The following is a 14,012-nucleotide window of genomic DNA, read 5'->3' as shown; positions in this document are numbered from 1 at the left end:
GCTGGGGGAGGGGAAGAAAGGCAATTGATTATTTTCAATAATGTTTGAAAGCTCAAATTAACCTATAGTGACAAAACTGTTTAGGTTCCAGGGCTCCTACTGCAACTCTGTTTATGAAGCAGCTCTAAGGGTTTCAGATGGGTCTTGTTCTGATCATGTTTGTGGCCATAAGTGAACATTAAAGCAAGCAGAATTTTTCTTTGAACAAATATTAGGTGAATATATTTTCTTTATGGATCAAATCCTGCGTTATCAAATGGAATGGAGCAGAATCAGGCTTTCTATGAATAACTGCACAAAACAAAAGCATGCATACACAGACAGGAATATATGTTGTGCACTTTTATTATTCATTTAGTCTCCTTTTTAAATAATTTCATCCAACCTATTGGGAAATAGAGCAAGTGTGATAGGTGACCAGTGACACATCAAGAATAATGAAATGAAAAGCCCAAATGAACATACTGTGAATGACTTTTAGGCTGGAAACTGTTTGCCTAAGCTATTCTTGGTGAATATTTCAAGGTAAAGAGCACTTTCCCTCTGAAGATTCATTGTACTGCCCTGATACGATGCAGGGTTCCCAACTGGGAATAAGAGATCTGAGCCCAGAAAATAGGACTGCATTCATCCAAGAGTTCAGTTCAAATGAATACTTTTATCAGCTCTTCCATAAAAGAGAAAAATATTTCAGATGTTTATTTTTAGCTCTGCACATGAATAATAGAAATAAAATGACTTGAGTATTAAATGTGAAGAAATTTGTTTAAAAAAAAATGTCATATATAGGTTAATAATTATATACAGCTTAGTATGTGGGTTTTTTTTTTTTTTCAAGAACACAAGGATCATGGTTTGAAATGGCGTGTCTCAGCTGTTGTGAAGTCCAGGGTAAAGCCATGTCCCCTCCAACACTCAAGAAATAGTATTATCCAGTATGACACATGCCTAGATATGTCTGATTGTGATCATAATATAGCCTTAAGGTAAGAGAACAGGACAACCACTTGTATGTTATTTTTTCAAAATTGTTTATTTTTATCTGCATCAAAGAAAAGCTTCTGCTAGAGCTATTTATGCTGATGATCAGTAGGACTACTAGTGATTGTTTATAAATGTACATGAAGTAATGAGAGACAATTTTTAAATTTAGCATGTATTTAAAAATGCAGCATATTAGTACATTGTCACATGATCATGTTTCATCACTGAAAAAAAAAAAAGTATTCACATTGAAAAACATTTTGGAAAGGAATGTACTGCTATAACACAAGAAATACTCAAATAGCATCAAACAAAAACCTGGGCTGTGAATCACCAAAGTATGAATTAAAGAACTGAAGTCTCTTGTGCAGAAGACTTACTGCAAGGGTTGTGCTTGTCCACTTTTATCCTTAATAGGAGCAGTAAAGCCAAGTACTTTGCAAAATTACTTGGCAGAGCTTTGTCCTGCATCCTTCATTCAGGTGGTTCTCCTGCAGTCAACAGGACTTAGGCCTGAGGATATTGAAGGCTATCAGCATTGAAAACATTGTCTGCAGAGATTCATGGCCTAGAGGTGATTTTCTTTGAACTTTTTTGTTCCCTCTACAGGTGAGGCCTATAGACTGATGGGCAGCCCTTCTAATGACTGGGGATTAAAAACAGTAATGTGGCAGTATCTTCTTTTGGACCTAGGACCCTTGGACCTTTTGTTGTGTAGTCACATGCCACAGGACAATTTCCTTTCTGACATCCTGACATTAAAGTCGGTAGTGATACAGCACAGATGAGTTTTGCTCTTTGACTTTATTGGCTAACTGTGATGGGGAAAAGCGTGGTGTGTGGAGGTATGTAAACACAGTAAGATGGTTAGGCATACACTTTAGACTTAGGACGTGTTGTTTGGAATTAAGAGCCTTCTCTGCCTTTTAACACCAATATAAGAAGAATATCCAATCTAATTCACTGTGACTACAGATACCCAGATTCTTTTTTTTCTAACATGGAAAACCAGGTGATGTCTGAGAACTTGCTAAGCCTACATCTTGTTCTTCTTCCCCTTCATTGATCCTGTGGGACCATTTTCTCTTGTGAGAACTGGATCCTCCCATTCTCTTGCAGTGTAATTGTTAATCATCCCGCTCAACCTGCCAAGATTCAAGAGGAAGAATAAGATTTTCAAAACAGTGAACAATAGAAGAAAAAATAAAATTGGAACCATCATGGAGGGTTCACCTTCATAAAATAATTCATATTAACTAATGCATGTTTCTTCGCTTACCTTATACCTGTGTTTCATTGCCTTGCATTAGTGAAGTAATTAATTTAGCAGGAGAGATGAAAGGAGCCAAAGAGATGACAGCAGGCATGTGTGAGAAAGAAGTCAAGTGTAGTTCTGCAATGGTGGGCAGCTGAAAAGCATTTTCGACATGCATTTTGTAAACGTGAAAAGAGTGTAAAGGAGTGCATAGAGAGGAGCTGGAGGTGTGGTGTCTTTTCTGCTGCCTCATCAGTGATTGTGTACTGGGTATCTTCTAATAATACACAGGAAGGGCAAAGCCTCAGAGCCCACTGTATCATGTCTGATCTTCTTGTGTACCTTTAACCATTTGCAGGGAGGGCTTAAACTAAAACCCCTTAAACTAAAATGTTTCCTGCTTGGGGGGTATATATATGTGCTTCTTTTTAGGCCTAAGGCTTCTTAGGGGAAATGCTGTATCCAAGGGCTGTTTCGTGAGCTGGGAGTACTGCACTAAACCTCTGGGGCAAATGTTTGCATTGAATCGTTGAAAGAATCTGAGATTGGCAACGCCACCCTGCCCTTGGCTAATGAGCCTTCCCCGAGAGAATATCAAGTGCAATTACCTTTCAGGGAATAACAACATACCAAAGAACCATGGACCCTGCAGAGAAAAACGAAACACACATTCGTAGGTAGAAACAGCTATGAATCAGCATTAATTATCCAACAGAGGGAAAAGGATTGCAATAAGTCTCGGTTCCTGACTCACACCATAGATCACAGCCAATGTGAGCTACTTAGAGAAAAAACATTTGCAAAGTTCAGCCTGCCCTAGCCCCCTCCCCTCGCACGTTCGCTTCTTCGCTCGAGTCGCGGCTGGGGGCTCCGCTCCTGGGACGACTTTCCCGACCCCCAGTTTGGCGACAGCTGCGAGAGACGCTCAGGGGGGGCTGGTGGCGGCGAGGGAGGCGTCCGACGCCAGCGGGACGGTTGAGCCGATGCTAAGGTCGAGGCCAGGTTCCCCCTGTGCCGACGGGGCCGGAGACACCCAGCTGCCCTCGAAAGTCCTGGGTGGAGGTCTGGAAGCCGGGCAGCAGCCTGCCTTTGGCTTCCCAGCTGGGGGGACCTCGTCCCCCCACGGCTCGCTGTCTGGCACATGCAGCAAGGGGGGAGAGTCCCGGGCTGTTGGCTTTTATTATGCACATTCCTGGAAAGGAGAAGGCGGGGGAGGGTAGGGGTGTGTGTGTGGGGGGGTGCACATATTTGGGTATGGCGATCGGAAAAACATGTGAAACCGCATGTCCAGAGCCAGCACCACTCAAGGATGCCCCTGCGGTTCCCCGGGCGTGTGTCTTTGTGCCGGAGCGCATCCTCCTGGTGCGGCCCTGCTCCGCCTGCAGCCAGCCCTGAGTGGAGCCTTGCGCGGAGCCCTGCGCGGAGCCGGCGGCGGCTGCCTAGCGCGGCCCGGGGCGGCTCCCCTGGGAGCCGGGAAAACCCCGCCGCAAACTCTTCGGACGTGAAACCGCCCCGGAGAAGGGCCGGCTGCTTTGCTGAAACGAGGCGCACATATATTGAGTTTGTCAGGGATCATAAAATGTGAATTGATTATTCAAACAGCCATTGATTATAAAAGAATGCTTACTGCAGCAATGGGAAAGGTTAAAAGGAAATTGACCCTCTGCGTACGTGACATAAAGTCATTAGGTAAATGAGATATTCATACGGGGTATAATCAAGGTCATGCTAATTTTATTTGCGGTGTTCCACTCGAGTCTCGAGCTTCGTTTGGGGGCCGCAAATTGTCCCCGGGGGAATTAAAACACCAGGTAGACCCCAGGTGCTGTAAAAATCAAAAATAAAAATAACTAAAAGGGGAAAAAAAAGACGTACATGAAACCCGAGGAGGGCTGCAAATTGCCCCGAAGTCCTGCTGTGGCCGCGGTGGGCCCGAGGCCGAGCTCCCGCCGTGGCGGTGCTCCAGCGGGCGCAGAGGGGCGCGGAGCCCCGCGCAGCATCGGGCCTCCCTGCGGGGGTGCTGGCACCTCGCCGCGGCCGGGTGCCCCCTCGGAGCCGGGGGAAGAGCTGGAAGTGCTGGCGATGTCAGAGATCCTCGCCTCTCCCAGACAGGATGAGAACGTGTAAAAAAATTAGATGTATTTATGCACATATTTATCCCCTCTAATTACAGAAATTAATCCTCTTACTTATGACTAAAAGGTAACGTCTAAGGCGTCCCTTTGATGTTTAACAGCATCGTTTGTGGCTAACATTCCGACTGATTAAGGAATAATTGTTGTTAAATGCTTTACAAGTGGATAGTGTTTAATTGAGAGGTATTCATAATTTTACGGCTTACCACAAAATGAAACGTAATTAAAAACGCAGGAATTTCCAACTGATTTTATTCCAATTATGTTTATTGTTCAGACTAATTATCGCACGAGATGGGGTACTTTTCCCCAGCCCTACACGGCACGCGTCTCCCACATACACCCGGGCGGGTTTTCTTTTCCAGGTACAGGCTTGGGGCGGCTTTCTGCAGCCTCCGCTCCCCCCTTCTCCCCCGCCCCCCATTGTAATTAAATGCTCCAGCCTTTTCTTCTCTCCTCCATGCAACACCTTGGGATGTGAGAAAGTGATGGCAGCTCTCTTCCCTCAGAGCTCCAAGTAATTGTAGAAGGGCTGATGAATTTCTTGAAGAAACACTTGCCACACACTGAGGAAACCATCTCCTAGCAGGATTTTACAAACCAAAGTAAACAAAGCACCCCAGGGGCGATTTCCTCCTTTTGCACAGCTTACTTCTCAATTTACTTCAGAAGCGCTCACAAACACACACAAGAATTACAGCAGAAATAAGAGTTGGTCTGGGGAAGATATTCCGGATGGAGACAGGCAGAGAGATAGGAAATGTTCAAAGCAAGGGACGGTCATTAAAATACCTGCCAGGCGCGCTGCCGTTCCCCAAACCAACCTTGCCTTCTTCCCCTTGAACTCAGAGCTCTCTTCAGCATCTCTTTAAACACGCGTATGCCTGGGAAGGAGAAAATGACAAACACACACACACACACACACACAAAAGAAACACACACACACACGGACCCGCACCTCGGGTCCATCTTCCCAACGCCTTTAGAACAACCCCAGCCTCCCGAGCGAGCCGGCTGGGAGGTGAAGTTACGTGGCCAATTTCACTGTTTCCTCGATCGAAGAAAGTTGGGTGTGGAAATGGATCTCTTTATTCCTGACTTTCTCCATCCCTCAGCTGGGCTCTCGGAGAAAATCAGAGAGGGGTGCCTAAGAGCGCCCCGACACCAGATCAGGGCGGACAGGGACAGTGCGTACCCCAAACGGGGGCTGGGGGACAGGGGGCATATCACGTCCCCTCCTGCTTCCAACTTGAGCTTAGCCTTTGGGGTCCAGCCCGTTAAGGAAGGAGCACACGTATTTACGGCTCCTTTTGTTTCCTCCTGCCCACCAGCACCAAACCTCCGGGGGGTGCGCAGTCCGGGGGCTGCTGCCCTGCTCGGCGGGCTTGCGGCACTCACAGGTGTGCTTTGGCTCGGCTGTGTCTCTCCGTATAGTTTCTCGGGTCTCCTGAAGGGTTTAATCGAGGTGTGATAGTAGAAGAGTGTTTAAATTCTGCTGGGGAAATAAAGGGGGTGGAGGATTCCCTCTTATAGCAAGTTAGGAATAGCCCAAGCTTTCCAAAGGGATGTTTAAATTGGACTTAATGGAGCAATATCTCTACTTTTTTTGCTTCAGCTAGGAGTCCTGAATCCTTTCATTAAACTGACATAGATTTGCAGAGATGGGGAAAAGGAGGGGTAACTGGGGTGGACATTTTATGTAAATGAGCAAATCTGAAATGTATTACAAATCCACTGTAATAAAACTGACAGTTTTGACAGTATTGACAACATAAATATATGTTGGAACACAGCACTTTCAGACACTTAACCGATGAAGCAATAAAAAGATTCGACTACAATATTTCAAATAATCGACATTGATGTTTTGATACATCATTTTTATACCTCGAATCGATCTATCACTCTGTGACCGGTCAATTTTAAGTAAAAATCTGCTGCAATTATTTACGCTATTGCCAATGACGACCTAATAACTGTTTTCAATTAATTACAGCAAAACTAAGCATTATGAGGGCTAACCGGCCGTATATTCCATTGTACGGTCCCTTGCATTTCTTGTATGGAGAGCAAACACATATATGTATATTGCATTCTCTTTGTGGGATCAAAAGAAAGACGTACAAAGGCGATCACAATCTTTTAGGGGAAAAAAAAGGAAAAGAAAAAAAAAAAACACTTCTCTTTCGGGAACACACCACGGGCTCTCATCACGCACTTCTAGGAAACACACTATAATATTTTGTCAGTTCTTTCCCTATGCAATACCAAGCCGGGCTCCTAAGATTTTTTTTTCCCTTTTCGCTTCGGGCTGCGCGCTGATTCCCACTTCAAACAATGGGCCGAGCAGCGCTTTCAAAAAAGGGAGATTCGTGCTTGGAGTGATCGCGTGTGTTATGAGAGTCGCCGTAACATTTCAAACGAGATAGGAGGATATTGTTCTCTCCGGACCGAGAACTCCAGTGTCAAAACGAGAGCGCTCTCCTCTTCTGGAGTTTTATAGGCAGCTGGAGAACAAAAGTGAATATTTTGAGAGCTGAGCGGAGTTTGGAGGCTTCTCAGATGCTCTGATATTGCACTAAAGCGATTTAGTTTGCCCTAACTGTCCTTTCTGTTACGATGTCACATTGCAAAGATGGATTTATTTTATTTTATTTTATTTTATTTTATTTTATTTTATTTTATTTTATTTTATTTTATTTTATTTTATTTTATTATTTTGTAATGCTTCAGGCTCCTTCGAACAAATGCAAACTAGAATTTTAACTACCCTGCTAGAAGCAGGCTTACTGGGAAACCCTGACAGGTATTTTTGTCCTTCTGCTTTACGAAGGAAATACGCACGCTGGCTGTTTATGGTCTTCACTTTCCCAAACCTCCCAGCCCACGACGCAGAAGCAGCCCGGCTCTCCTTCCACGCTAGCACTCCGCACCCCCCACCCCCCCCCCCCCCGCGCGTGGGTTATTCAGGGATAACGCAGGACGGGAGGAGGGGGGGCGGACATTTGGGTTCCCCTTCTCCCCCCAGCCTCCCCCCGCCGGGTCGGGATGCGGGGAGGGAGGGGACCCCCGGGGCAAGCCCCCACGGCCACACGCGACCTGGAGGCGCGGAACCGGGGGACGGCGGCTCCGCTCCGCGCCCGGCGCAGGGGATGCGCGCCCCTCCGCGCCCCCGGCAGCGGCCCTGCGAGAGGCTGCGCGGCGCGGCGGGAGCGCGCTGGAGCCCCGCCAGATAGCGCTAGAGGGCTGCCGATGGCACCGCCGCGCCGTCGCCGGGGGCTGGGACGGCCCCGGGGCGTCCCGCAAGTGCCGGGTCGGAGCCCCGCGGCCCGGTTCGGGGGGGAGGGGGGGGGGGGGGTCAGGGGCTGGGGAGGGGGGAGCGAGCCCCGAGCTCCGGTGGTGCTCGCAGGAGCTTCGAAAGAGGAGGGGGAGGGCTGGAAGGAAGGGAGTCGCAAGGGAAGTTAACAGGTAAGTAAATGAACCTCCTCCTAATCCCGCTCCCAAAGATCGGGGGAGGTCAAGCAGAGTTCACCGCGATGGGCTACCACTGACTTTCGGGCCGGGAGGCATTTCTAAAACCGGCCGGGTTGCGGGAGAGCCCCGTCCCGCAGCGGCGGGCGGGGGGCGCGGGGGGAGCAGCTCAGGGAGCCCCGCCGCCCGCTGGGGCCGTGCTGGCAGGGGGCGCCCGGGGCGGCCCCCCCCGAAGCCCGGCGGCTGCGGGAAGCCGGAGGGAAGCGAAATGGGCTGGGACGAGGAAAAAGTGACTCAAGTTGTGAGAGCCGCCCGTCTAGGCGAGGTGAAGCGTGGCAAGGAGCGATTTCGGAGGTAGGAGTTTGATCTGTGGAATAATGCTGGTTATAAAACTGCAAAGGTGCTGTTTGCACCCCACGCATCGCCTTGGGAGCAGAACAGAAAGAAAAAAGCCCGTGGATTTTACCACGGGGTCACGGTTATGTTGTAACCCTGGAGACGCATTTTAACACGCGGATTGCTTTCTTCATTAAATATGACACATTTCCTAGAACGACAGCCCAAGACAAAACGCCAGGACAAACACTCCAAATTATTCGTCCTGGTCCGCAGAAGCCTTAGCCCATCCATTGTGGGGTCTGCCTGTAAATGTGGGCTACGTCTTTCTGAAGACAATGGCATAGCCCCAAAATACTTGAACTCGAGGCACAAACAAACAAACATTGAATAAAGTTACAAACAAGATTAAGGTTCAAGTTATTTGTCCCTGCAGCAAGGCGTCAATTGTTCTAACAGATGTAGGGATGCTAAGAGGATTTAAACCACGCGAATTTAATAAACCAGATTAGCAATAGGTGCTTTCCACAAATGCTAGGAACCGTGAAGTAAATCTCCCCTAAATTATCTATTAGAGCACAGCGTTGCTTGCAAGGAGTGCAGAAAAATTCCGAGGGGTGCAAGCGGATTTCGTGCAAGCACAGCTCGTTTCCCCTCCCAAACTTTGCATTTGCATTAAATCTCCCGCTACACACACTGCGCGCACACTCACACAAAACAGCGGCTTAACATACCCGGTGGAATATATTCTCGAAATCTGAAATATTACCTGTTGTGCCATCGTCCGCTTTTGCAAGGCTGTGGAAAAAGAGAGAGAGAGGGAGCGAGCGAGCGAGAGAGGCATGTCTCAAAGCCAGCAAAGGACTAAGATGCCACACTTCGGAAAGGCTGATTGAAAACAGACTCTTCTTAAGTTTTAGAGGATTTTCTCTCTCACTCCCTGCAAGGGCTAAGAAGCCGATTTGGGAGTTTGAAGGGAATAGGTTTCAGCGTCCATATTTGTTCTGGTGCACTTGTAAAATGCGATTTGAAGAGGATCTTTAGCCCTCTGATTGTCTTTGTATTGTTTTTCTTGAAACGGATCTTTTGCCCTTAATGAATCCCCACACAGCTGGACAGCTCCTTCTCGGACACTGAGAGCGCTAACCCCAAACTGACCCCAATTTGACACCACAAGATGAAATTTTACCGCCTGTTAAAACCATTTCCAGCCTCGGCAAAAGGAGCTGGCTGTTGACTGAGATGCACTTCCATACCGGACACCTCATTTCTCTTTGGACTTTTGAGCTGATCTAAGAAAAAAAAAAAAAAAAGAAAAAAAAAAAAGAAACACACACACACTCCACCGACTCGTCTCTTCTCGTCTCTTACACTTTTCCTGGAAACAGCCTTTGCTGTGAAAATGATGCACGAGAAATGGAAATTAGCCAATTTAATTTTCCCGAATTACTGAGTTTAAAAGGAAATATGTCACAAGGCTGAAAATAAAATTAGGAAAAAAAAAAAAGTAAATAATAAATGACCTAAGACTGTAGAAGCCCCCACCCCCTGCACGCACGTATCCCATTTTCCTCCGAGTTCCTAACAGCATCTTTGTTAATAGCTGAGTACTTTCACTTAAGGGCGCTAAATTGAGATTCCTCTTTAATGGCTAAACTTTAGCGCTTTATAAACCACGTTCTCTCTGTGCGTTAATCCACTGGGATAGAGAAGAGGAAAAAGGCTTCAACTCTTTTCACGAAAAAAAAAAAAAAAAGGACACAAGAGGAACATGAAAGCCCCTCATTTACCATATGAAATTTCACTTTCTATCAAGTTAAAATCATTTTTAAAAGTTGGTCCCTGTCCCAGATTACACACATGCACAGCAGGGCGAGCCAACGCAGGGGGTTAATTAGTTTAGTGAAGAAAAAAAAAAAAAGAAAACTGAACAAGTGAAAGGAGCAGCATTGAACACTACAAAAATCTTTGGCTGCTTTTTTTGCAGCTTTGATTTTAGGTTGCTTTCTCTAACAATCCCTTACTCAAGAGAACCAAGATTAACAGGCGCTCCTGTTAAAAGCAGAATTACGAAAAGAAAATCGAGTCTAAAATTACGTCCTGAGCAATGAAGCACCTTCTCCTATGGGAGCCAAGTCGTGGAAAAACTTCGTTTTGAGAAGAAAACTGATGAACTTCTCCCACAGCTTGCAGTCTGAACAAATACAGGGAGCCTTCAGTGGAACTAGATTACTTTTGCACGGCCACGTTACAAGGAAAGAGCTCTTCTTTAGTGATACCGAAACTGTTTGAAATGAGACACACTTGTACAGCTCAGGAGGCAAGGCTCTGGGTTTGCACTGCCTCGGTTAAAAAATAAGTTTGGAAACTACAAATATTTAAAATATGTCCTCGAAGCTGGCTGCATGGGCTTTATCACAATGAAATGATTCCTCGGAAGTTTAGAAATCTGGCATCTTCGGGGCGGGGGGGTGAGAGGTGGAAGAAGGAGATGAAGAAAAAAAAATAGCATTCACTGATGACTAGATCTCTTTAAAAAATCTGTTAGAAAACTACAGCTGTAAAAGTAGGAAAGGATTTGCATAACCTACTGCTCTGTAGGTCTCCGCGCACCCAAAGGATTAGCCAAGCATTCATTACCATGAATATCTTGAATTACGTTACCGATTTATACGACAGAGTATAAAATACTGCACAAGAAGACTGGCTTTTTCCTTGCGAAATGAATCGACTTAACCACTGCTTGAAAGAGATCTACATACTAAGGGCTTTTTTACTCACCTCTCTTTACAGTCCCGTGAAAGTCAGTCACAGCAATTCGGTTGCTCTTAGGACTAGCTTTAATCTTGGAAGAGATCCTCTAGGAAAAGACAAACGGGTCTGCTCTCCGGCTTCTGGCGGGCTTTAAAGCAGGGTGCAACTCTGGCTAGAAGTAGGAGAGTGACTTTTCTCCGCATTCGCCCCATATCTGTAAATAGAGCCCGCTCTGCGGGGCTCGGCGCTATCGGAACACGCAGGAATGCCCACTGGCGTTTGTCAGCCCTCCACACTATCTTTCTTTATATGTGAGGGCTGATTTCCCGCAGACATCATTGTTATGATGGCTCATTTAATCAAACTGTTTAATTGCTCCGGTAATCACTATCATCATCACAGGTACTCAATCATTCATCATTTTGGAGGGGTTTATTGACCTCTGGAGCTCATTCCCTACGCCTATTAAAATCAGGCCAAATATCTATAACTGCCCCCTGAGTCATTTTCTTAAAGTTTCCAAAAAATAAAAATAAAAATCTCAGAATCACCGTCCTCATCGTGAGCAGCAAAACAAACCAGAACAAACGCTATCTGAGCAAATCACATTTTTTTTTTCTGCCGTGTATTTTTAAAAGCCATCTATGTATGAGGCCACGTTCACAACCGGGTACATAATCATTGATAAATCCCACTATTAACGGGATAGTCTGTTTTAGATTTTATGTGCAGGGGACCGTGAACGAGGGTGGGGGGTTGGGGAGGACAAAACTGCAGCAATCGATAGTTTGACCATCGCTCCTCCCCTAAACTTCAAGCATCCCCCATGATTGATGATCCCGGGTAGCTTTGGTAATTGACTGTTCTGAGGTAAGGCATGTTTCAGCTCCAGCAAAGCGATTGGGCGAGGGGAACATACCAAAATTAACGCGTGTGTGTGTGTGAGTGTGTGTGAGTGTGTGTGAGTGTGTGTGTGTGTGTGTGCGCGCGCTTGGAAAAGTTCATTTGGTGCTCAGGGCTGGGGGGTGCAGCATCTCGCTTAATTTGCTAAATAACCCTACTGTAATTAGCGCTACCATTAGAAGGCATTACCGAGCTAATACTTCAGCATACATTCCACAAGCGCGACGTCGATATACAGCAAAGTCCAGAACCGTAACACACGCGAATGCATCGCTCCCCGACGGATCCGCTCAGCGAGAACATGCAACCCCAAATCTACGGAACATCTGGATCCATCCTACAAAAGCCTGAGCGTGACTTCGGTTTTAAGCCCTTTTCAAAGGCTGGCAGCCTAAGCGCAGAACCAAAAGGGGGTTCCCCCTCCTCCCACCCCCCCACCCCCTTCCTCCCACCCCCCCGCGGCATCCACAGCGGGCTTGGTCGCAGCGATCGCTTGGCGAGGAGCGGTGCCAGCCCCGGGCTGAACGAGGCGCGCTCCCCGCGCCCCGGATCGGGACTTTCTGCCCGGCCCCGGGAGCGCGCAGGGGCCGGCTGCCCGCGGAGCCGCGCGGAGCTCGCCGAGCCGGCCGGCGGCTGGGGGAACACCAACTTTGCGCGGCCCCCCCTTCCCCGGCAGCCCTCCGTGCCCTCGGCCCCGCATACCGTTCTCGGCAGCGGCGATAGCCGGCGAGTTAAATAAATAATTCAGAGCGTAAATCAGCCGCTAAACACCGCGGTTAATCGCAAGGTATTTCGTCGCTAAAACAACCTAGCGCGAACCAACCCGGGGCCGGGCTCCTGTGGCACTTTTCCTCCGGCTCTCGGCAGTTTTCCCCTGCCTCTCCCCCCTCTCGCACACACGCACTCTCCCCGTCCTCCCTCCCTCCCTCCCTCGCTCCCTCCCTCCCTCCTCCCTCCTCCCTCGCTCGCTCCCTCCCTCCCTCCCTCCGCCCGCTCTCCTTCCTACACGCCTCGCTTCGCTCGGGGCAGGGGCTGCTGCGCGGCTCCCCCCGCGCGGCGCTGCAGCCGCCCTGCCGGCGCGCTGCGCATCAGCGGCGCTCTGCCGGCCGGGGCGCCCCGACACCGACACCGGCACCGGCACCCGCACCCGCACCGGCCCCGGCCCCGGCCCCGGCCCCGGCCCCGCCGCCGCCGCCGCCGCCCCGCTCCCCGCCGCCGCTCCCCGCCGCCGCCGCTCCCCGCCGCCGCCGCCGCGCTGCAGGACTGGCTATGGCCACCGCCACTTCCGGGTTCCGTCACTTCATTCTCCCGCCGATCGGCGCCGCGAAACTGAGCCGCTTCTATAAGGCAGCCCGCAGCCAACCTGCCAGCGCTTACTGACACTCACTCATCTCAGAGAGAGAGGGAGAGAGGGAGGCAAAATACCCACCGGCAGGAGGAGGAAAAAAAAAAAAAAAAAGAAAAAAAAAAGAGAGAGAGAGAGAGAGAGGAGAGGGGGAAGTCTCCGGGCTTTGCAAACTATTCGATTTTTTTTTTCTTCGCATCTTTCCCCACCCCCCTTCACAGTACTCAAAAAAAAAAAAAAAAAAAAAAAAAAGACCCTCTAGCGATCCTAAAAGGCAAAACCTGAGCGCGGAGTTACTGGAAGAAGGAACCGGGGTTAAAAAGATTCCTCCTCTCTTCTTCATCATCATCAACCATCATTCATTCACTACCTTGACATTCCCTGGCTTTGATTGACAGCTGGAGTGGCAAAAAGCCATGAGACACGACAGTTTGGTTACATGTGGGTTGCTGACGGGCCGATCGTAACCTTCAGTTTGGGGGCTTGACAATTTTTTTTTTTTTTTTTTTTTTGCATAGAGAAAGAAAAAAGGAAAAAGAGAGAGAAAGAGAAAAAGGAAAGAGAAAGAGACAGAAAAAAAGAGAAGAAATACACAGAAACTCATCGTGGTTCCTGACTGTTTTTTATATATTATTGTTGTTGTTGTTGTTGTTATTATTATTTACCCATATTGGAGGACAGGAGAAGTCTATAAGTGGGTTGCAAAAAAAAAAAAAAAAAAAAAAAAGGAATCTTCTTCACTCTAAATCACTTTCTTTGCTGGACTGGGATATTAAATATACGACACATCCAGGAGTTTATTGGAGCGCAGACTGATGGCGCAAAGGGT

The 14,012-nt window shown here is 47.9% G+C and overlaps 1 protein-coding gene and 1 long non-coding RNA gene across 8 annotated transcripts in view; one reads left to right on the top strand and one right to left on the bottom strand.

The window, feature by feature from the left end:
• Positions 1 to 4,623: 4,623 nt before the first annotated feature.
• LOC310900587 lies at positions 4,624 to 12,773 on the bottom strand. Of its 2 annotated transcripts, none has more exons than XR_014585253.1 (2): positions 12,541 to 12,773; positions 4,624 to 11,107 (listed from the first exon to the last, which is right to left on the bottom strand). It is a non-coding gene; the product is annotated as an uncharacterized lncRNA (long non-coding RNA). The 2 variants fall into 2 exon arrangements; XR_014585254.1 differs by having other exon boundaries at positions 12,662 to 12,725.
• A 134-nt stretch (positions 12,774 to 12,907) lies between these two features.
• The window catches only part of MEIS2 (Meis homeobox 2), a 172,654-nt gene continuing 171,549 nt past the window's right edge, over positions 12,908 to 14,012 (top strand). Inside the window, exon 1 of one of the 6 annotated variants that reach the window (XM_083838768.1) lies at positions 12,908 to 14,010. In XM_083838768.1, the coding sequence (XP_083694894.1) occupies positions 13,999 to 14,010 (12 nt within the window). In that variant the 5' untranslated portion in view covers positions 12,908 to 13,998. The remainder of the gene's footprint in view (positions 14,011 to 14,012) is intronic. The other 5 variants (XM_083838760.1, XM_083838762.1, XM_083838767.1 and 2 more) reach the window with 5 other exon arrangements.

The sequence above is a fragment of the Anser anser genome, assembly GCF_964211835.1.
Source record: "Anser anser genome assembly, chromosome: 5".
Taxonomy (NCBI): Eukaryota; Metazoa; Chordata; class Aves; order Anseriformes; family Anatidae; genus Anser; species Anser anser.
The sequence above is the reverse complement of the archived record's forward strand: the minus strand, read 5'-3'. Positions and strand labels throughout refer to the sequence as shown.